The 25,203-nt window shown below is 37.8% G+C and overlaps 1 protein-coding gene and 1 non-coding gene across 2 annotated transcripts in view; both read right to left on the reverse strand.

Annotated features, from left to right (window-relative positions):
- Positions 1-25,203, reverse strand: part of LOC133520956 (zinc finger protein Xfin) — a 65,977-nt gene that overhangs the window by 9,362 nt on the left and 31,412 nt on the right. Inside the window, exons 2-4 of the mRNA XM_061855670.1 lie at positions 4,855-6,761; positions 4,040-4,282; positions 3,023-3,241 (exon numbers count right to left, since the gene is read on the reverse strand). Coding sequence (XP_061711654.1) covers positions 3,023-3,241; positions 4,040-4,282; positions 4,855-6,761 — 2,369 coding nt within the window. The remainder of the gene's footprint in view (positions 1-3,022; positions 3,242-4,039; positions 4,283-4,854; positions 6,762-25,203) is intronic.
- Trnam-cau (transfer RNA methionine (anticodon CAU)) lies at positions 21,636-21,707 on the reverse strand. Its single transcript has one exon. It is a non-coding gene; the product is annotated as a tRNA-Met (tRNA).

A 25,203-nucleotide genomic window follows, 5' to 3' on the forward strand; every position in this document is an offset into this window, starting at 1 on the left:
ATTATCAGATATAGTTAACTGCTTGCAAACTGTAAAAACTTCAAACATCTACACATCCGACAATTATTGCTAATAAATACCCAACATTTCAATCTGATCCATACAAACAAAATGGCCAACACGAAACAAAATGGCCGCCACGTGTGGACAATAAAATATGCTCTCGAAATACTTTGATGGACGGAGGAAGGAATTTATTTCCGTATTGTGTTAACACATCAGCGGATCATCTCAAAGGGAAATTTGTAACGGAAAAAGATACAGTAGGTTTTCTACCCTTGTTTTAATGATACTAGGTATAGGGACCCGGGTATGTCCTTAAACTACGTCCAAAAGAGAGGTATGGGCAATGTGAATGTCATCTCGCCTTGTGTGGTAGGGCACATCACAGCAGATGTCATTCCAGATCTAGAGCAGAACCCAACTGGGGAAGTACCTCCACCTTACAGAAAACCGCAGCCAAATAACACTTGACCCTACTCATAGTGTTGTGTTCCTGCCGGTGAGTAAGGTTGCCAGAGCTCAACGAGGGGGGTGGGGTTAGGGTCGGCAACGCGCATGTAACTCCTCTGGAGTTGCAGGTGTACATAGGCTACGGAGACTGCTTACCATCAGGCAGGCCGTATGCTTGTTTGCCACCGACGTAGTATAAAAAAAAAAAAGGGAAAATGTTTGACTTCTAAGGTTTGTTCGTATTGAGACTCCTGATTTAAAAAAACCGGACAAGCGCGAGTCGGACTCGCCAACCGGGGGTTCCGTACTTTTTAAGGGCTCCTCTACACGATGGCCCAACGTAGGCCTGTCTAAGGGACGCAGCTATGCGGTGGAATGAAATAGCAATATCACTTGCTCCCTCTAACTCATAAATACGTCCCTTAGACTGGCCTACGCTGGACCATCGTGTAAAGGAGCCATAATATTTGTTGTTATAACGGCAATAGAAATACATCATCTGTGAAAATTTCAACTGTTTAGCTATCACGGTTCATGAGATACAGCCTGGTGACCGACGGACGGACAGCGGAGTCTTAGTAATAGTAATAGGGTCCCGTTTTACCCTTTGCGCACGGAACCCTAAAAAGAAGTCCTTGATACGTAAGGATGAATCTGTTGGTACTTCGAAGTTGAGGTGGTCTTCCAAACTACGTATATAAGGTTGCGGTTCCACCAGAGAATATTGTCCAATAGTTCTGCACTGAGCGAGGTAAATGAAGTGACTTGTCTTGTCTTGATGAACGCATCCCTCGCTAAGTCGCTTCACATCCTCACACATCTCTGGTAGGAACGCAGCCTAATTAGAAATGTTTTATTATATCTATATTTTTTATCTAACCCTGTATGTCATGTGTTGTGGTCAATTTACGATAAGTTAAATCTTTACTATTGGAAGTATTAGAACAAATTAAATTATTTTCAGATAATATTTTAATTTGTTTTTATTTCAAGTAGAAACACTACTATATAAATTATAAACTGAAATAAATGTCATATATTAAGAAAAAGTGACCAAGGCCTCCATTGCCCCAGGCTGGAATCGAACCAGCGTCCTCTGCTATCGCGGCAGGTGCCTGAGCCATTCGGCCACCGGGGTCATCTCTCTCGCTAGCTCGGTATCACCTGAGTTTATCCAGTCAGAAGGTATGAACCATACTGTTCTACCTTAGTGATGGCTAGGGGGCGCCGTGAGCCTTCAGTAAGAAATGAATATTCTTGAAAAATTCGATTTGCCGTTACCCCGGTGGCCGAGTGGCTCAGGCACCTGCCGCGATAGCAAAGGACGCTGGTTTGATTCCAGCCTGGGGCAATAGAGGCCTTGGTCACTTTTTCTTAGTATATGACATTTATTTCAGTAGGTACCAGTGGCGGATCGTTCAAAGAACTCGATTCCCACCGGCTTGTCTAAACTTCAGCCCGTTGAGTACTTTCACGATCGGTTCATGGAGAAAAGGAAACCAAAATTAGCTCCGGGTTCCCTACGAATATTTGTGACGCGCCGCCACTGGTAGGTACGTAAGCTAAGGTACGTATTGAAAACTCTAATCCCTCCCATACTTTCAACAACTCCATACCAAGCTGACCTACTGCACCTATCTCCCATACTCCCTCAAGAATGATCAACCATCAAATTATGAATGTTTCCCGATATGTGTGAAGGAGTTGTGTGACGTGTGACACGGTGCATCCTGCGCGCGTGTCGATTTTAAAACAACCAACCGCCAAACGTTAAACAACCCATTTTCAATTTTATTACTTAGCGCTTATGGTTGATTTTGTAATGACATATATATGGTATATAGGACTTTTTAAGTAATATTGCGGGTATTGCAAATCGGTGGCGTGTATCATTTATTTCCTTTACTTTGTTCATGACAACGCGATTTGTGGATTAAACACGTGTAGTGACGAAAATATTAAGGATTCTAAACTGGAAGATGGAATTTGACGTGGTAAATTATATTATGGAATTAATACAAAATAATTACTTGTGCATAATTTAGCGCGGAATTATAAATATAGAACTATAATCTTCATATTTATCGAGTAACATCGTCTTTCTTGCGTTGTCCCCACTTGTTATGTCATGTCTAAGGTCATGCCATAAGTAGGTACATTTACTTAAATAAGATTAAGACATTTTATATAGTTCTTACTGTACCTGGTATTTGTATCTATCAGAATATTCCATGATTAATTTTGTTTTCTAGTTGTAGGTTAATTTTTAATTGCAACAATCTCCGATAGATGGCTCTGCGCGTAGAATAAATGGCGCTATCGATGTGTCGACGTGATTTGATTTGACAAAAGTTTCAATCATGTGTCGTAAAAAGTTATTATGTTCAGTAGGGCTAAGATGGTCGGCTCTTTATCATTTGTCATCATACCTATCCCGTTCTAATAAGTATGTAAATGCGAAAGTGCCGGGCATAGTGACAAGTGATAAAAATCGAACCATGATGCCGCCGCAGGTACGGCATTCTGTACATTTTTGAAAAGTTTATACTCTCGTGAATTTAATACTTACTCGATTGGAAACTTCTTCTTACACCTTCCGCATTGCTTTTCTTCATTCACCCGCATCACTTTTGGCGTCTGATGCTCTTTTTGGACATGGTTGACAAGACTGCTTTTTCTGGTGAAGTTGGCGCCGCAGATCTTGCAGATGAAGGGACGTTCGCAAGTGTGCTGTCGGAGGTGGTCACGGAGGGAGGATTTGCGGAAGTTCTTGGGGCATAACGGGCATCTGAAGACAATGCGATAACAGATAAATCCAGGAAGGAAAATATACGAGTAAAATATATTTAGAGAACTGGGCGACTTACTTTAACAATTTACTGTTAAGCTCGAGCTAGTTACAGATAGTGACTGCCACGATGACCTATTATATACCTTTTGCACTATATCTAGACCTTTAATACCCACAATAAGAATATATTTGGGGTCACTATTTACCCCGACCAACCGACGACCGGTCTGACCGGAGTGACCCTGCCTATGAAGCCGATGGTCCCGGGTTCGAATCTGCGTAAGGGCATTTATTTGTGTGATGAGCACAGATATTTGTTCCCGAGTCATGGGTGATTTCTATGTATTTAAGTATTTGTATATTACATATATCGTTGCCTGAGTACCCACAACACAAGCTTTCTTGAGCTTACCGCGGGACTTAGTCAATCTGTGTAAGATTGTCCTATAATATTTATTTATTTACGGCGCCGTAACAAGAATTTACTCTCATAAAATCATTGTATTCTATTCACAGGATGCCACTTCACTCCGAGGAAGCACGAGCTTAGAAGTTTAATGAAGAGGCATGGACTGAAGTCCCAGAGCTGGTGGTTGGAAGTACTTTATCCTCAACGGTAAATATTTGAGTATAATCTTCTTTTGATCATTAATTCTTTTGATTTTCTTGACGGGAATACTGTGTAAGCTCATGGAATAAATATTCAGCCTGAGAAGTTATAGTAAAAAGACACTGGAAAGAGTTCCAACGCTGGTGGTTGGAAGTAGGTAGTTACTAAGCGGAAAATAAATTTACCTGTATTTGAGAATGATTTTTTCTTGGTCATCAACTCTCTGGATTTCCTTGACTGGAATCGTATGTAAAACCTCATGAAAGAAGCATTCAGCCTGGGAGTCCGTAGTAAACAGACATTGGCTACAGTTCCAAAGCTGGTGGTTGGAAGTAGGGGGTAGCCAGTTGCGGAACTGGCAGGCGTTGGAGCGGATGTGGCGGGTCACTTCCTGGGGCAGGATGAAGGACATGCCGCATTTTGGACATCTGAAAATTAACGTGAACGTACAGGAAAAATGAATGAAATCTAATGATTTAATTCATTTTTAAAAACTAATGTTTTTTCCATATTAACGGCCTGAAGGAGGTCGAAATCCGAATAAAATGGAAGAAGCTGGTAAACAATATTAGTTTTAAAAAAATCAAGGAAACCACCCTTTTCCACCTTCTCATTCCTTTTACCGTGAGTGATGAAAAAGACGATTAAAAATACATGACAAGTATGTAAACTTATCTATGGACCAATGCAACTGGCAGTAGCAAGAAATGAATCTATTTCTCTACCTGTTTTGGGTTCCGTACCAAAAAGGTACAAAAGGAACACTTATGGTGCGACTCAGTCCGTCCGTCTGTCTGAATTGCTAAATATCTCGAGAAATAATTAATATTTGGAATAGTTATTTATTTTAGGTACAGTTTTACCAACATTTACTTACGAGTATATACATTCGGTTTAGTTGGTTTTGTGTCGTGCAATGTCAGTGCCAGTGCCATAATACAAGAACGTAGATTGCCAGTAGGTCGTATGGCTTAAAAAGTAAAACTTTAAAATTACTTACTTGTTTTTGTTATTAGGATGCATCCTCCTAATATGGTCTTTCAGCTCCAGAACATTAGCTAAAACAACTTTCTTCTCAATGCAATACGGGCATTTCTTGCTCACTTCTTTTACAGGAAATCCACGTGCTTTCATATTCGCCTTCCTTCTCAGTCTATGCTCTGAAGTATTTCTGTGTTGCTTAGCTTCTTCTGCTGAACAGAAGGTTCGAGAACATACCAAGCACATGTGTGTTTTCTGCTTGTGAACAGACTTCAAATGAGCAGCCAGGGTTAAGGAAGATTTAAACTTCACTGTACATTGCTGGCACTTGTGCAGCTCTTGATATTCATCTGTAGCTGTATACGTCATTTGATGGCCTGTCAATTGACAATGCCGTCTAATCTCAGCATTGTAGCGAAACTCTCTGAAACAGGTTTCGCATTTAAGAATACTCTTCTTTCTAATAATTATTGGCATGGATCTGTTAATAACCGCAACCACTTCACTATGATCAGTGCTAGATAGATGTAGCAGCATATCCATTGACGTTTCACATTCGAATTTGCAAAAAGAGCACCAATGTCGACCATCCATGGATGATGTTGTTTGGCTATGTTCTTCTGAAGACCAATGCTGCATGAAATTTGATAGCCAATTCGTGTAGAACTTGCAGGGGCTGCATTGAAAAGGAGATTGGTGAACAATGACGTCAATATTATTTAGGATCAGTTGACGATAGACCTGGTTTTGTACTGTTGAAGCTTTTCGAAAATGGTAATGGGATATTAAATGCTTTCCCATCAAATGCTGCCGAACCCTTGAATTGCAGCCGGGACAGTTGACGAAGCGTAATTTACGTTTTCTCTTTTTTTTCTTTTCAAGTTCCGTTCTTAGTATACTTTTTTGCGATGGTTCAGGTTTGCTAACCGATCTCAATTTGCGACTGCTTTGTTCGGCAGTACTTCTTAACGGTTGCAGATGTCCCGAAAACTCTAACTCATTCTCAGGCAGCACCTTCTTCATGTGTAATTTAGACAATAAATGCTTCTCATAAATCGGTCTTGAACCTAATCTTCTATTACACGGACCACACCAATATTGAACTGATCCTTTCATCTGTATAGTCGTTTGCATGATCTGCGATTTCTCATGGGCTCCTGGTACCCATTTCCCTTTAGTATGTCCTGGTGGTGGAGCGTCATAATCTTCATCTCTATCATTAGCATCAGCCATAATTGGTCTCCATTTTCCTCCTGTATGTTCCTGCTCATCTCTGATCCCCCATTCCTCATGCTCCGGAGACGCTGGTCTCCATTTACCTCCAGTATAATTTGGAGGAGGTTTCCACTTCCCACCTGATGGTGGTTCCTCTTCATCTTCATCTTCAGAATCTTCAGACTCATCAGATTCATCATCAGGTTTGAAATCAATAAAAGGCCCAATACTGTATGATGATGTTGGTATTTCCTTCTTTACAGCACCACTAATACTGGCAACGGCATTTATCAGTTTAGTCTGGTTATCCTCATTGCTGCCTATTCTTAAACTATGTCCACCAATCCAATCTCCACCTCTAAAATTACTTTCTATTGGACTCATGGTCCGTATATCACTAGAAGTAGATGCAACTACAAGAACATTCTTTCTATCTAAGCTGGCTTTAGTAATCGGTATCGGCGGAGTCAGTCGTGATAGCGAAGTCTTTTTGACACTGCTTTGGAGTTCTAGGGATTGGAAGAATACATCTGCTCCAAGGTTATATGTGGGTTCTAAGGGATCGATGGGTATTTCAACTTTCGGTTGAGGCTTGCATTTAGTGCATCGTTCTTTTCTGTGCTTGACGTAGTTGTCGAGACCGATGATGGTGGTGTTGCATCTGATGCAAAGGTGATTATCGTCATCGTCATCATCTCGTAGTGACAGCATCTGAAAAGGTAAAACTATAGCTTAATGTTGTTTCATTCCACATGGAATTTTACATGGTGCAACTGCTTGGATTCCGACGCAGATTGCAGCACGCCATTACGACGCAGGCGGGCCGTATGCTTGTTTGCCACCAACGTAGTATTAAAAAAAATTAGGTAGTAGGTACTGTATTGCTGCCACAAACGTCAAAATTCCCCTAGACGCTTGTCTAATTTATATTACTTAAGTTCTAAAAACTAAACAGCCATTGTAAGCAACCTCTGACTCCACCGATGTCACCACTTCAAATAAGTTTACATCCTAACCTAACCAAGCAATGGATATCCATCTTTAACACTATTGCCTTAAGACTAATAACAGCTTAACATATTACAATCCTTCGCGTGTAATAGGTAATAAACTCATCAAACTCAAACTCAAAACGGCGTTTTCTCATCAAGTTTAGACGGACATAGGTCCTTTTAGTTTGGAATTTAAGAATTATTCCAGTTGTTTCAATCGATAATGTATGCGAGTAATTACTTAAGGACTTTGCTGCATTTCCATAGTCATCTTTTGGTTTAAAATGAATTATGGGCATTCAGTCAGTTCTTCAGCGATCACGCCATAGAGACAGGTGAATTTATTTACTTTCTGACTTCATTTGCAATTCTGGAGAAATACTTGAAATGATTAAATCGGTAGGTACTTACTAACATAAAATTATAATTTAACTTCACATTTATGAATATGATTGGCACATAAACAAAAAAAAAAGTTTCACTAGTCAATAAAACATGTGTACTATTTTATAGTGACAAAAATACATAGCAATTTATCAATACAAGCGCCAATATCTTCGTAAAAATAAGGTACATTATTAAAATAAATAATTAATACTATATAACAGAGATAGTTGCTATGATTAATAATTCAAAAAATTTGGAGATGTAAAAGGTCCCCAAGGTCAGAGTAGAGTACTTATACTAATAAGATTTGGAGGTATAAATGCTCTCCAAGCATCAAAAAATCTTGCCTATCAGATTAGAATAAGTGTTTGACGTCAAATCGTAGTAGATTATAAAAAAATGTATTGAATTTAATAACAAAATTTTAAATAGTGAGATTGCCTTGCTTGCAAAAACAAATAGGGCTTTAGAAAACCGACGTACCTATTTACAGAAATTATTTAAAATTGAGTCTAACGTCTACATACATAGGTAGGTACCAATAGCTAAAACAAATTACCCTAGCTCACAATAACCTAAATCAAGAAGCCGCCAAAGAAATACTGACAAATGATCCGTCAGCGGAACAATAGGAGCGGTCGATACGTGGAGGTAAAATAAACAGCGAATTAAAACGACTATAATGACGGTAATGACAACCGTTTGTCGGTGACAATGGTGTCAGGCGCCGGGATTGACGCGTGACGCTGGCTACTACAGAAACTCGATTCAGTTTTTCTGTATTTATATCTAAATAATTAAGTTAATCTTAAAATAATCTATTGGCTCTGTTAGAACTAATTTATTTATTTATTTATTTAAACTTTATTGCACAATATAACAAATAAAGCACAAATGACGAACTTAATGCCTAAAGGCATTCTCTACCAGTCAACCATCAGGCTAAACAGAAACAGTAGTACGTGCAGGCATTAAACAATAAGTTACTTAAAACAAGCAAAATAGCGATAAATAATATATACTAACGGTTATAAACTTACATAAATATACTATAATTAAATATACATACATATATATTAACTAATCCTCGCAATAAGCTTAAAAAATATAAAAAACAAGAATAAAATTTTGTTGAATCATTATCACTGTGAATTCACAGTAGTCTTAAATGCCATAGACCCTACTGGCGCAGTCCTTAGGCCACTTTCCACTACTTTAAAAAAAAAAAACGAAACGACAAAATAATCATATCTTATTACCGAACCTCCTTACAAAATCTCACGAGAATCGGTTGAGCATTACGACATGTAGAGGAGGAGGAGGATTTGAGGCTAGCATGAGTTGCGTTATCGCGCGCGAGTCCATACTTGACTGCCGCAACTCATGCTAGCCAGTCGTCTAGACATGCGAAAGCATTTTTTCTCAAGCTGAAACGGAGTCCTTCACTGACACTCGGTTAATAAGTACCTACATCACAGGTTATATAAGTCTCTATGGTAGATAATTCATTCAATTTGGACTATGGAGATGTAAAAGATCCCCAATGTCAGAAAAAATACTAATTCTAATTAATTAAGTAACTCACTCATTGAGTAACGCACTTTCGATATCAATTTGAAGTTTTCTGATATCTGTTATATTTACGGAATTATCGAATGGCTACACTTAACGATTACATCCTGTATATCTATAACACGGCAGAATAGTGTTAAATTGTCCCATAAAGTCCCATCGAGTCACGACGGTAGGCGCCGCGGACAGGCGGATTATTAATGACGTCACCTCGGGACCGTCCCGGCTGTGTCACCCTAACCTGGTGACCCGATGGAGGTTTTGTCGTCAAAGTGTTTGTAACTATTGCAAAATTGATTATAAAATAAATATATAAAAATTAAGTCTTTTTTACAGGCAGAGAAACATAGATGGCGCTGTACGACTCTGAGCATATACTATACGGTATTTTGTTGTCAAATTTGACTTTCCGTAGAAAACATGCATCGCGTTATACAGGAGGAACCTACTTATTATGGAAGGTAGAGGCAAGGAACAGAAACTCCTTAGGAAGAATTGTTGCAAAAGTGTCCAGCTGTTAGCTATAAATAATAGTTCCAAATGTCTCCAGAGCAGCGCTAGAGTAGCTAAGAACCTAGGCGTTATTGACGGAGTGAAGTACGCTGTCTATGATTAGATTTTTTCTCAAGTATTCTAGGTATTTTAGCGCCACCTATTTATGGTTTTTTGTCGGACACTTTTTGGTATATGGAGATTCTGTTCCTTCCATACTACTTATGATATTCTCTGACTTTTATTTTTTTCTAGGATCAATAACTTTTGAATCCGCCATACCTGTTTGTCGTTAAAAAGGGCTATTTTTATAATATTTCCGCTTACCAGACAACTAGGAATTGTAGTCTCATGCCAGCCTAGTTTACTCGTTGCTGGCTTCGCCGAAGACAAGACAAGACAAGACAACCTACTTATGATATTCACTGACTTTTATTTTTTTCTAGGATCAATAACTTTTAAATCCGCCATACCTATTTGTCGTTGAAAAGGGCTATTTTTTATAATATTTCCGCCTGCCAGACTACTAGGAAATATAGTCTCATGCCAGCCTAGTTTACTCGTTGAATGATGAAAATGGAGGCTGAAATGAAAAAAAATATATATATATTTTATTGGTTTTTGTAAGTGTTTTTAAAATATAGGTTGGGGTCTTCTGTTAAGCATCAAATATGCTTGTGACAGAAAACCCCGCTCTTCCAATAAGTAAGGGTAGAAACCAATATGTTAGTGTATTGTATAAATCGTATAGTATAAATAAATAAATGAGCTATTTTTGTAAGTAAATGTTGCTAAGTTTTTAGGAAACTTTCTCGGTTATTATTATTACCTATTATTTAATGTATATTACCAATATACTATCGTTTAATGTAGATACAGATCTCTAAGGCAAACAACAGTGCCTACCGACATACATTGAAAGTTTCGTCCTCCAGAGTCGTTAGACCCATTTGCCATCAGACAAATCTTTTACGAATGGTTTTGTTAAACGTTGTACATCAGTGAGTCGAATGGTTTTGTAGGTATGAAGTTCCCTACGTCTATCTACCTATAGCTGTCACCTTACTGCAGCGCGTCTGTGTGCATTCCGTCAGTCAGACTGATCCAGTGCGTTCAGATATGTGCCCACGAATAGCGATCTTAGTTTCGGAACTTTTGTGGCCGTCTCATCATAGTACTTACTTACTGCTGTGGTGCAGCGACCCGAAGTGGATCTTGGCCTGCGACACCAAAGACCGCCAGGCTTCTCTGTCCAAAACCGTTTCTGTCCAATCGACGGCGCTGAGTTCGCTAAGGTCTTTTTGCACTTCGTCTCCAGCGGTACCTAGGGCATCCAGACAGTCTTCGGCCATTTGGAACTCCAAAGTATAGTAGCCATGATAAAAGTTTTCCAAACTTCACTCACTTCACTCTTCTAGCTAATATCAATCTCATTGAACAGTTATTCATGTTACTTGCTGTTAATATTATATGAAAGTGTAACTAAGTGGGACCGTCATAACTTTGGAAACACTATCGATCGGTGGGCTTTCCAAACTGTCAGCAACTCGTCAACGTCACAGTAATAGTCCGTTCACCAACCGGCAATCATCGCCTTGGCTACTTTATTATTAAAAGGTACGAGTATTTGCAGGTTGGTGTGAAAAGCAAAGAGTTGTTACGTTGAGTCGTAATTTAGAACTGTTCCATGAATTAATTGATTGAATTTTCCCACATTAGTATTTAATTTAACGGAACTTAATCGGGTATAATTCTTTAAAATGACCACCGACGATGTTGAGGGCGGCATTTACCCCGTGGGCTCGAAACGTCGGAGGTAATATCAAAGCTTAAACAACATACACGATTAAGTCCTGTTAAAGTAAGAATATATTGAATGTTTTTTTGGTTTTTTCTGCTCATAAATACCATAAGAAACATTTATTGTCATTCAAGATGGTGTTCTAACGGCTATGCACGTGATGAGAAAATTTTCGCCTGGCAGACAGGACAGTATAACAACATGGAATGTACAGTACGTTGTTTCTATACCTAAGTAGAAAAGTTCGGGAATCCATTGAAATAAAAAAAAAACAGCATTTTCAATCGAGGTTGAAAAACCAAACATCGTGAGCGTTGTGTGTCGACTTACTTTATAGGTTTAATAATAACGTGAAATCTATTCAGAGTTTTCCTAATTCCTTGTAGAGCGTATCCGAACGCGTCCCGTCAAAGACTGTCGTACAAATAACTACGTCGGCATCGATCGGTCGTTCGGTCGGTTTAAGAACGTTCACTCACTTCTCAATACCTTGGTTTATTCATTCACTAGAAACTAGAACTGATCAAAATCCTTGTAGAATGTATCCGAACGCGGCCCGTCAAAGGCTGTCGTCCGAATAACGACGTCGGCATCGATCGGTCGCTGTAAGAACGTTCACTCACTTCACAACACCTTCGTTCATTCATTTACTTCACTATTGATCACTAACCGAGTCCGAGTGCATATTATTAATTTACTTATAGCACTAAATAATACGAGTAGAACCCATCAACTAGCGCGGAACTTTTTTAAATATTGACTAATCAATGGAAACAAGACAGACCCTGAAGGATGTCCCAAATATGAATATGAGAAAGTATACAATCAACAAAAGAAGCACTTAATCGATTGGTGTTCATAATGATATGAATTTTATATAGTCTTACTCGCTTAGCAAATTGACGAGCATGGACAAATGTCTAAAAATTGCTGTATGTTTCGGTCACTCCACCTATGAACATGCCAGTGTGACTGAGAAGTTTTACGATCCCAGACATCAGTATGGTTTGCGGTTAGTAGGTATAACAATAAGTGAACTGTTCAGATAATTTTGAATGAACAGCGAGCTGCAAAATTGCATACATAAGTGGCCATGCTATTTTGCAGCAGGGAGTCCACATCAAAGATTATTTACATTTTTCGCTTTATTGCCAAGGGGTAAGTTGAAAAAATGTACTTAAACATAATTTTGACATCGCATTTCCTGCTTTTCTCTGCGGCTAATCTCGTATGAAGTCTAGCGACTTTCATGTTGTTTGTCAGTGTACCAAGGTATGAAATGGGTCACAAATTAAATCTTTTGACTGTATATCCGTGATTTTTTGGTGCCAATACTGACAATGAGTGAAAAAAGACTCAGAAAAGATCAACATGTACTTCGTCAGACCTCAACAAAAAGGGGCCAACGGAAAACCAGTGCTGGACGCCAGTCTAGCATATGCTGAGCTTCAGTGGCGTAGCGTGCCTTGGCCCCGTATAAAAATTTGGTTGGGGGCCCTTAGGAAGGGAGAAGATTTCTCACAAAAACGCACGTTGGGGCCCCCGTGGCCCGAGGGCCCCGTATAATTGATAAGGCAGATACGGCGCGTAGCTACGCCCCTGCTGAGCTTGGTACCCGCGGCTGCCATGTCTTGCTAAATTTGATTACCCATTAGATTAGACAATAAGTTAGTACTTAACCTAGAATAAGTTAGTACAATATAAGGCTGGTTTATATAGGTAGGTATCCGATTGGCAGCGTACTATCTCAATAGAGGTCAGAGTTCCGTCGGCAGCTGCAAGCAAGGTGCAGCCACATAAATCAAGCGCCCCGCCCTCGTCTAATGGGAATTATAATTGATTCCAAGCCTATAGCCTTTTAATTGTTCTTTAATATGTTTTCTTAGCGTTTTGAAATAGTTTATAGATGTTGAATAAAGATGCTGGGAAATTGTGGTGATATCTAGGGAAGAATTGAAAAGATTATGGACACTGTTCATTTTTCCATCATAAACGGTCCTCGCCTAATGACAACTAGAATTGATCATGTACCTAGTCTATTAATTGTTCTTTAATATTTTTTCTTAGCGTTTTGGAATAGATTTTGAGAGATGTTGAATAAAGATATTGGGAAATTGTGGTGACGGGGAAGAATGGGGACATTTAGTGCATTTTTCAATTATAAACGGTAAATGATAAACAATTGTAAACCCTAATGGGAACAAGAATAGATCCTGTGCCATAGGCTATAGGCATAATTGTTCTTAAATATGTTTTCTTAGCGTTTTGGAATCGTTTTTGATAGATGTTAGAAAGATGATAGTTTTTAGAAATTTTGGTGATATCTAGGGAAGAATGGAAAAGATTATGGACACTGTGCATTTTTCAATCATAAACCGTCATCGCCTGATGCCCCTGATGGTAACTAGAATTGATCCTGTGCCTATAGTCTATTAATTGTTTTTTAATGTGTTTTCTTAACGGTTTGGTATAATTTTGGAGAGATTTTAGTGTAAACAAGTTGGGAAATTGTGGCGACATCTATGAAAGAATGGAAAAGATTAGGGATTTTGCTACTGTACCTTATTCTTTGTTCTTTAATTATGTGTTCTTAGCGTTTGGGAGTAATTTTTGACAGATGTTGTAGTATAAAGAAGCTGGGAAACTCTAGAAAGCGGCATCTAGAGTAGAATAGAGGTTACATTATGCAATTAGTTTTTTTTTCAAAGACTGTTATTTTATTCAGGGACCATAATTTTATATCCGCCAGTTCCTCAACGCAGGCTTCATCAGGTGAACACTAACTCACAGTCAGCTACAGGCTTCGTCACAATAAAATACAACGGTAAAATCTGCAACAGCCGGGCTAGCACATGATTGGCGCCACAGTATCTCGCGGCGAGATAGACCAATCCCTCTTTAATGCCAAATGACATATACATTGGTTTTTATTGGCATCCATCCCTCTTTAATTAACATGGTTAGAAAAAGACGGGTAGTCTATCTCGCCGCGAGATACTGTCGCGCCAATCATGTGCTAGGCCTACAGGCTTCGTCAAATATTATTGGAAATTTAGAACATAGCTACACGGCTATTTAAAATGAGCTGACTATAACTTTGTCAATTGTTTTACACATACTTTGTAGACGGTTGTTGAATAGAAGCTTTGATAAAAGCCAATTGATTGTGCTGTTAATAAAACATAGCTATGAAGATGGGGTAGGTAGTCAAGAGGTCCGCCCAGCATCCGTTTTTATCGTTTATTTTTAAGTTGTTTTCCTGATGAATGAAGATTTGACTTGTCTACGAATATTTACGACGCATCGCCACAGGTAATGGCCGTTTAAATTCCAAAATTTCAGTGGCCATCTCACCGATCCATCATTCCCGTCCTACTAGTGGACCGGACGGGCCAATCATTTAAAATCCGTATTTCCGACAAAGTTGCCGGACGGATGCGTCCGTTGAGAGTTGCCGATTCATTACCGTCTTCCCATTGTATAGACTAGGGTTCTACGGTGTTGTCATGGCGCGGGTGACAAAACTTTCGTTTTTAACCCGCAAAAAGAGGGGTGTTAAGTTTGACCGTTTTGTGTGTGTGTGTCTGTCTCCGGTAGCGTAACTTTTACACGGGTAAACCGTTTTAGATGCAGTTCTTTTAATTGAAAGCAGGTTTTCTAGCGCTGGTTTTAAGACATATTTATCCGTTTCCGTTTCAAAATCTATTTATCCGTTTCACTGTGTTCGGGGTTTTCAGTTTTTATTAAACTGCTTTTTACCTGACAGCGTAAGGGACAGTGTAATACCTACACATAATTATAAATAAATAAATATTATAGGACATTATTACACAAATTGACTAAGCCCCACAGTAAGCTCAATAAGGCTTGTGTTGTGGGTACTTGGACAACGATAAATACACACATGATTCAGGAACAAATAAATGCCCTTACCAGGATTTGAACCCGGGACCATTGGCTTCACAAACAGGGTCCCTACCTACTAGGCCAGACAGGTGTAGTAGGTACATAACATACATGCTTTGGTTTCATTACACCTAATTATCACAATGTCATTGTCTTTATATGCCCTAATTAGGGTTCCGTGCCAAAAGAGTAAAACGGGACCCTATTATTAAGACTAGGCTGCCCGGCCGTCTATCCGTCTGTATTCCATGAACCGTTAGACACCGAGCTTGACAGTTGAAATTTTCAGAGACGATGTATTTCTGTTGCCGAAGGTTCTGTCCTTTTTAGTATTTGTAGTCCGATTCACACTATATGGGACCAACCCCGAAATCACGAAAAAAAATTGGCTGGTTCATACATTTTGGCTGTCTGACCTTGACATTGTCTATGGAAGAGTAATTTTTTTTCGCGATTTCGGGGTTTGGTACCATAAAAAATAATAGTAAAAGTTGCTCAGTATGACCTATTCAGCCCGTAAATTATTGCAGATGACTAAATAAACAATATATACACATACGTGTGTGAATATATTTCTATCGTGCTAATCGTGTTTCACCGTAGCACCATATTTGTTTCTATTCTGAGCCACATTTAAGGCAAATTCGTTCTGTTTTACGATAAATCGTAGTTTTTTTTTTATGCTTATCACTAAAAGTAAATTTTAATAATAGTCGATTACCTATATGTGCATGATTTTATACATTTCTACCTTCGACTAGTGATATATATCTAAAAATAAGACAAACTTTACATAGCTACTTATGACAGAATTATGAAATAAACTTTGTTGTCAGTTGGCGTGATAGTATGCCAAAAATGTAAATATTCAACAAAGGAAGCGAGCATCTCGCAGAATCCGGCAATGATCAACCCATCATTTAAACAATAAAGATAACTTTCCGAACTCACGCGCATCTCAATTCGCGACCCGCTACGCTGGCGTTCCTATGGTGTCGCGAGATGTCGCCTCTGGCGTTGGGATAGCGATAATGGCGTTGCCTGGCGACTATGGGAATTAAGTTACTGGGTTCAGGGACTTCAGGAGGCATAGACAAATGAAAATCTTTGTTTATTTTTGTCATATTCGAGGGCTAGAGCTTTTCGTGGTAGCAGTTCTGGTTGCACTTAGCCTTGGTAGAATTGTCTTTCCCATCACGGAACAATGGTGTTCCGGACCTTTGGGTGGCGTGCGTGGAGCCGAAGCCAACACACTTTTGACACTTTAATGACATATATGTAAGAAGTACACCAAGTGGATGCTGTCCTTGCCCGTGTCATGGGACGCACGCTGAGACACCACCCGCCAGGGTGTAAGGACTATTGGGAGTTAATTGAATCTACTGATGAATTGAATTGAATGAACTGGGCTGTTTGGTGAAAGTGATGCACTAAATACTGGGCCATGGGATAAAAAACCGGACGCCTTGCTAATAAAATGGTATACAATTGTATTTCCGACAGAAGGTGACTCGCCCCCACAAGATCGGCTCCCACAAAAAGCGACATCTAGGATGGCTCAAAGGCAACATCGTTGTGAGGGCTGAGAGTTTAAACATATAGCCAACTCGCCACTTAAGTATGTTTCCACATCTCCCTCGAGAACGCAGCTCTCGCCACTCCGCTCTGGACGGCCGGCCAAGGCAAGCCAGAGGCGGAGAAACCTGTAGAATTATTGTTCAGTAAATTATTACAAGAACCTTTAATAAAGTTTCAAAATTACCTCCGAAGCTTCGAGATCGAGGACAACATTGTTCCCGTTGTCTTGGAGAAGACTCAGTCTTCTCGAAACATGGTCTCGGCAAAATAATTTTCGGCAATGATTTAAAGTTTTAAAGAACCGCCATCGAACAATGCGTTAATCGTTTTTCTAAAAATATCGACTACCCTTAAAACAGAAAATGATTGTAACAATATATCGCCATTATAGCCTGATTTGAGCATAACAATAACACTGAAGCGAAGCAAGCCACTCACGGCTTGTGCCACATGCTCCATTCGGCAAACTTTTTCATAAGTTGTGGTATGTTGGTACAAGCGAACGCTGATTTGGGAATTAAAACATATTTTTTTTTTAATTAATTGCCCCGAACGCTCGGAATGCTATTGGAATACGTCCTTCACGCAGCGCCATATTTGTGTCATTAGGTTTATTGCGAGAAAGTCCTTTACTCGTATGGTGCCAGATAATATGACAAATGGGACATTTTGATTACCGAAGCGTCTGGGCCTTGTTTTGGGATCTGTATGTCAAAGCGAGAACATGAGTCTTTCGGATGACAAATACCTAAATACCCTCCTTAAGATAGCTTTGCCTGTGTCATGCATACTCAAATGAAAAAGATCTTTGGAAGGTGAAGGTAGACCGTGAACTGTAGACTTCGCAAACCCCCTTGGAAGAAGGATACGTCAGGACTTTGTTTTTTTACACGCTTTGACAATTAGGTCCACTATCAGTCCACCTGTAGATCGGCCTTTGTCCTCACACGGAAGCGCGCCCGCGCTCGTATGGTCTGGAGCTTTTGGGTCTACACAGAGCTCAGCCTTTGTCTTTTGCAGGTCCTTGAAGCTCACAATCCGGCCTTCGCCTTTTATGTAATATTGAAAATTAGATATTGGAGTTTTCGGCCCTATTGGAGATTCGCTTTAGACTTCGCGAAAATCAGTAGTTAGATAGATAGATAGATAGAATACTCTTTATTGGCACACCTCAGTAAAAATATACTGGAAAAATAAACCATTGATTAAATTTAGAGGCAGACAACAAGCGGTCTTATCGCTAAAAAGCGATCTCTTCCAGACAACCTTTGGGTATCGGAAATAGAGAAGTTAATCGAAAAAGTAGGTGTTGCTAAACCGTTATGAAGCCTAGATTCACACAGACAATCACAGTGAATAAACATACACATATAAGGAATACAAATAGTCATACATAAACATACATATAAATGTTTATAAAATTAACCGAAACATAGCTAAATATGACAGCAGCATGTCAGCCACAGAGTAAAAATAACTATGTACTATATAAACACTAAGGGAGAGATAAATAATGTTCTTTGAGTTTTGTGTTTGGTAAAATTGAAGTTGGTATCATTAATTCTTACGCAACACAGGCCACATCGAACCTATCTTACATATAAATGACATACGTCTACTAGTTACGAAACGAAATAGTCAGCAATTTATAAATTAAGAGAAAACAAAAGCAAGAGACATCTTTGTCTTAATAAAAACCAACATCTATTAAACCGTTTAAACATGATATATCTCATCCAACATAAATATTTCGACTTGACAAACCCATGAATATGAAATTCACGTTAACTAATCCACAGATCCATTGATTTATAAGGATATTGGTACATCATTTTCATTACACTCTGATCATTATGATCCTTAGTCATGCGATCAAGACGTCTTAATAAAATAGCGTTTATGCCATCGCAATAAGAATAAACATCAAAAAAAAATTAATAATTTATTGACTTTAACGATGACGAATAAGAGATACGTTCGTAAAAACCCTTTTGAGAGTTGACGTGTGATATATTCGTGCGCGCGAGTGTTATAAAGAACTCCGCGGGGTGCGCGCGCGCCGCGCTGTGATTGGTCCGTTTAATGGCCTCGAGTGGAGCGCTCCATCTTCCGCGCAGGTCTGACGGGTACTAATGGTGCTGGCGTGGTAAGCCAATGACTGATAGGCACCTTTGAACCTATTGTGTGAAATATATAAGCTGTTGATCGTAGGAATGTATATTTATGTTTCCTTGCAATTTACTGTGTCTAATGTAGGTGCGAACTGACACTGATTCTCAGATCTATCCATAGATCTGTAATTTTTTTACGTCGCAAATCACAGAGACTTTTATTACCTATATTAGTCATACTCAAGCAGCCGTAATGAGGCAAGTTCTCTTTTATAGAATACTAGCGGCTTCGCGCGGGTAAGCTTTAACAAATTATACTCCTAAACCTTCCTCAAGAATCACTCTATCGACAGGTAAAAACCGCATGAAAATCCGTTCAGTCGTTTTTGAGTTTATCGCGAACACACAGACGCAGCGGGGGATTTTGTTTCAGAAGGTGTATTGATCTCTTGGACAATGATCAAATGATGACGATGATTCAGAAAAAAATGACAGCAACAGAGGGCTACGTCTATATTCATGCCACTATCGCTCGAATATTCAAGTGTGATAACTTAGAGGCAAATAACAAAATGTCGTATTTAGCTGTAGGCGTATTTGCCTGTTCTGTGATGAAAGCTAGACTTTCATTTCCCCAAGATTTCCTGTAACACTTTAACTCCGTCTTTAATGGCTTTAACCAATCATTAGATTTCCCTTTCACTCGCCTAACTACATCATTACATCTGACAGATTTGCATGCCAAGTTGCCAACATTCCTGGCAATAAAATGTCATTCATGCTTGATCCTGATTACAAAATGGAGTTTCAGTTACGGTCTAGAAATAAGATTTTTATACTATTTCATAGGTAGGTAGGTACCTTGTTATGGACAGATTTATTAAAATTAAAACACAGACTTAAATAATAACAAAATTAGAAATGTAACCTAAAATTAAAACTACCTACAAAACTAAAATTAATACCAAAAAAAAACATAACATATGTTTATATGAAGCTAGATCACCCAGGTCAGATCACTGCGGAAGGGTTCCCATAAGGCTGGCCGCATTCCCCCTTTGGATCGCTATGCCGATCCGTTGAGCCAGCCCTACGGTTCCCCGTGACATCAATCATTCTTTTTTAAGTTGCCTTATAGGGAGCGTGCATGAACTGTAGGAGGCAGCACAGGAGCCGTCAGATTTTTGGCGCGAAGCGTAAATGTGATGTTTTTTGTTCCGATGTAGCCCACAAGATGGCAGAACCTACTATGCACAAGAAAACACGTGACGTGTACATGTGCATGTTTATGGTTCCGAGTCAGGCCACAAGATGGCAGACCCTCCAACGCGCACGGTCCCTATTAATTTATGAGCGCTTGGGCACCATGGTCCTAGAGTTTCGACTGCAAAAGCCACAAATATATGCCTTGTTTTGAGACAATGATGTGAGATCTCTAGCGAGACAGATGATTCACTCTGCCTATTCAATAGGCATAGTATACCTATACATAATGATTATTTAGTCACCTGCAATAATTTACGGCTGTTTGACCTTGACATTTTCTACGGGAGAGTAATTTTTTTTTCTCGATTGCGAGATTAGTCCCATAGTAAAAGTTCCTCAATCATGACCTATATATTCAGCCCATTAATTATTGTAATATTGAACCCACATCCTAATGTGGGTTCGAGTCCCACGTGATTGAAAATCAAAGCGATTTGTTAAGATTTAGTTAATGGAAAACGTTTTCTCCCAAAATGGAAAGTCATAGAAAAAGGACCGTTATTTCGCTAGGATCGCAAAGCTAGTCTTCACTCTTTAATCAAATCACTATTTTGGCGAGTCGCGTCAGTGGCGACATAACGGCGTGGCTGTGTAGAATGTGACGGATTTGGCAAATACAGATTAAAAAGTTTATCAAATTATTTATTTATACAATTTTTAAAAGTTGGACCTCCTAGCAACTGGGTAATGCACAAGCAATGAACATATTCATCTATTTTTGACCCCCCACAACACAATGTCCAATGTGCAGATAGCCACGAGCGACCGCGAGCTGTCATTACGCGAGCTAAATCAAAATGGACGCCATTTCAATTAAACATAAATCAATGCAGACGTAAACTAATGGTTTCGATTCACTTTGATTCGGACTTTCGTTTTTTTATGTTTATTCGGTGTTCATGTTTACTAGGAGGAAGCAACAATAACAACATGTATATTACAAGCATAAGGGCCTACCTTCGCAGCGCTGTGTACGTCTTTTTACAGTTTTTTACTATGAAGAAAAGACTTTTTGCAATAACTCAAAGACGACTAGACCGATCATGTTCGCTATAATATTCTTTATTTTACGCTTTTTTTTTCATATTTTTTGGACCTACGGTTCAATACTTAACTTATAATTTAATTATATTTTTTTCAATTTGAATCTCAATTTTTCCTTAACAAGAATAAATTACCTATGTGTAAGTACTAAAATAGTATTTTAAATAAAACTTTCATAGATAGGTATGTAGTGTACGTACCTACTCGTACTCTACAATTTACTTAATAAGAGTATGTAAGAAAATAAATAATTTAAAATTAAATAACTATAAGTAAAATAACATTAAAAAATTAACCGTAAAATATTCACAATGCCAAAATGAATACAAAATACTCACATCAAAATTGTTTCATAAGTACATTAATCTTGCTCTCGTAGAAAAAAACATCATCAGTATTGTTAGAAAAAAAGAAAAAAGTTATGTCTCAAAAAACTTAGCAGAGCGTGGTTTCGATCCACGGACCTCTGGGTTATGGGCCCAGCACGCTTCCACTGCGCCACTCTGCTTATATCAGAGTGGACGAAATTATCTAACACGTTCTATGGATCGGTTTGGCGTGCTCTAGTGTGATTACGTCACAATGACGCAGCAATGATAAGGCGATAGAGTAAAGTGTAATGTAAATGTAATTTGACATGACATTTGTTTTTTGTTTCTTTTCTTTTTTTTAATTACAATATTTTGTTGTTTATAGCGAAAACGTGAACAAAAATAGCCCCGTCAAAAATTTCTCTCAAAAATCAATCTCGAAAATTACAACACCAATTTCATGCACGACGCAATAATAGCGAAAATAACAAAACGTTCCATTAAAAAAATAAAGCCGTTGCTAACTTTTATCATAACCAAACGCAATAACCGCGTTTTGTTCGCCGTTGACGTTCTTATTAAGCGGGAAAATTGAAAATTGACTAGCGACATGATTGGCAAGGTATTACGGATATTAGCTGGCTGGAACGGCTGGATGCCGGGTTGTTTGCGTTTTAAAAGAAAACGCGTGACGTTAATCCATCATGGTGGCGCGCGGGAAAATGAGGTGTCATAATGACGCTAGTAATAATGTGTTTTATAAATTTATTAAGAAATATGTTTTAGAAAAGGTGTGAACTTATTTTTTATATTTTTAGGTTAAATTATAGGTATTTGGAATACACTTACAGGAGGTCTTTAAGATAATAATATAATTGTTAAGATAATTGTATTTTAGTTTACATCGTCCGAACTAGATGGCGCTAGTAGTTCTAATACATTTCCTTATAGTTTTAAATTTGTACAAACGATACGGTAAACAAAGCTATTACAATAAAATACTAAATACATACATTAGATATTAGTCAGGGTTATAAGTATTAGTTATACTACTGTATCAAAAGGCCGTTTAATAATGGGGGTTATTGAAATGTGTCTTTCTAAGAAGCGGTGAGAGTTAGTAGGACTACTAGACGTAGGTCTTGATAATTGTTTAATAATAATATGATATAAACTACACACGAAAATAACGACTAAAGTCACAGAGCTTAACAATTTCAATGTGTTAGTTCTTATCGGGAAATGTAGATGGCGCCACTAGTCCTAACATATAGGTCATCTCCATTTTTTTACTATTTTTAAGTAACGTAGAAAGTAAAATACGTCGTTTTTTAAAATAATAATACATATTATATTATATTATTTTGTAAAGCATTACGTGCCAACCGTCAAATAGCAAATCGTATTACCTATTTGACAGATAAATTTATCTAATTTATCAAAGCAAGTTCATGGTGCAAAGTAATATTCACGATGTAAGTTGTCTCACTCTAACACCTACATTTTAGTAAAAAACTAACGCAATTATCAAATAATAAGTATTATAAATAAATAACTTTCTAACGGCTGGTGGCACGCTCACATGTATCTGTCAAATTGACAATACAAACAATTGACAGTGTCAATTGAACCAAATTGAACATAGATTATTGCTTGGGTATACAAATAATGTATTTATTGGTATAAGATGAAGAGTTTAGAGTCAAGAAGAAAAGATGCGTAATATTTAATAATTCTTTATTTTATATCAATGTTATCCATAAAATTGCTAGTTTGGCTACGTTAGAATAGAATAGAATACTCTTTATTGGCACACCTCAGGGAAAAAGATACAGGAAAAGAAGCAATTGATTAAATGTAGAGGCAGACAGACAACCTTTGGGTAGCGAAAACAGATAAGTAAATCGAAAAAGTAGGTGTTGCTAAAACGTTATGAAGCCTACATTCACACACACAATTACAGTGAATAAACATACACATATAAGGAATACAAATAGACGTACAAAAACATACATATAAATATATATAGAATAAACCGAAATATAGCTAAATATGACAGCAGCATGTCAGCCACAGAGTAAAAAATAACTATGTACTATATAAACACTAAGGGAGAGATAAATAATGTTCTTTGAGTGATTTATTAAACCCAGCAAGAGATTGAGCGCGTCTAATGCCAACGGGTAAAGAGTTCCAGAATCGGACAGCTTGAAAAGTAAATAGTGTTGTAAAATTTTGTAGAAGAAGATGGGATGGAGAGAAGCAGGCTGCGCGACAGCCTCACAGAATTTATATAGTTATAGCTATAACGCTCCTTGATATAGCGGGGAGTTGTTGGAACGAAAAGAATAGAATAAACTATTATACTTGCCGCAAAACTAACTGGCCACTGAGATCATAATGCTATCTCCTTTACCCTTGTTAAGACCAACCAAGAGTGAAAGATATGGCATTATCACCTGACTCGCCACTTAGTTTTGCGCCAAGTATAGTTACTTAACTACTACATTATTTATAATTAATTGAACCCAAAATTTACATGTAGATAGAGGTAAACAATAGGCGGCCTTATCGCTACAGAGCGATCTCTTCCAGACAACCTTTAGGTAGTGGAGAAATGAAACTTAATTTAACTAATTAGGAGGTGTAAAAAAAACTAAATTAAAACTAAATAGCAGTAGAGAAAATACTTTTAAAGTTTAAGACTACAATAGTAAGACAATACATATACATACATACTACTTACATAATTATATAGCTACATATATACCATACTATATAATTCTTGCCAAAAGTGATAACCAGTAACGCGGACAGAAACCCTAAGGAAGGGACAGATAATAGTCTTTAAGATGGGATTTGAAAACAGCAAGGGATTGAGCGCGTCTTAGTAAATATAGCTCTAATACAATAATTTATATTTAGGTATTTTGCGACGGTTAACAGATTTTGTAGTTTTAGTTTTCCTTTATCAATTATTTATCAATTAATAAATCTAAGAATCATGTAAAGCGTAAACTTATTTCTAAAGCTTATTATACCACACAAGACTACATGAATGATAAAACAACGTGGGATTAATTGTGATTCGAAATAATTAATTATTTATTATATTTGAATAATGATGATGAAATGGATATTCCAATGCATGTATTTCCTTTGTTGTTTTTATTATATTTGTTTGACATTTAGAATTTATTCTAGAAACAATCTAGACTAGTATTTTTTATACATTTTTTTTTGTAAGACTATATTTTGTGAAATTTTTAGTATTAAATTTGATCTTAGAATTATATTCATTAGTATTATATATGGAATAATATTTACAACATCATTAAATTGCTCTGATAATTAGATTAAGAGAATTATATGTAATATTGTCTTACTATTCATAAGTGCTTGTTGCTAGGCCTATATGAATAAAGTATATTTGAATTGAATTGAATTTATTGTAAGTGAACGCCCGTAATTTTTAGTCGCCAACCGCCGCTGGTTGGTAATTCCATATATACAGTTATTTCTGCCTACTACTATACTCTATATCTTTAGGTATTTAAATAAATAAAAGTAAACAAACAATTTGTAAATTTTCGGGTAGTTAAAAAATTTATTGATTAACCAACCAAATACAAAACCGCCCGGATCTGTCACTGAACGACCTGACTTTAACCTACATCATTTGATCATGTAATG

This window comes from Cydia pomonella, chromosome 9, assembly GCF_033807575.1.
Source record: "Cydia pomonella isolate Wapato2018A chromosome 9, ilCydPomo1, whole genome shotgun sequence".
Lineage (NCBI taxonomy): Eukaryota > Metazoa > Arthropoda > Insecta > Lepidoptera > Tortricidae > Cydia > Cydia pomonella.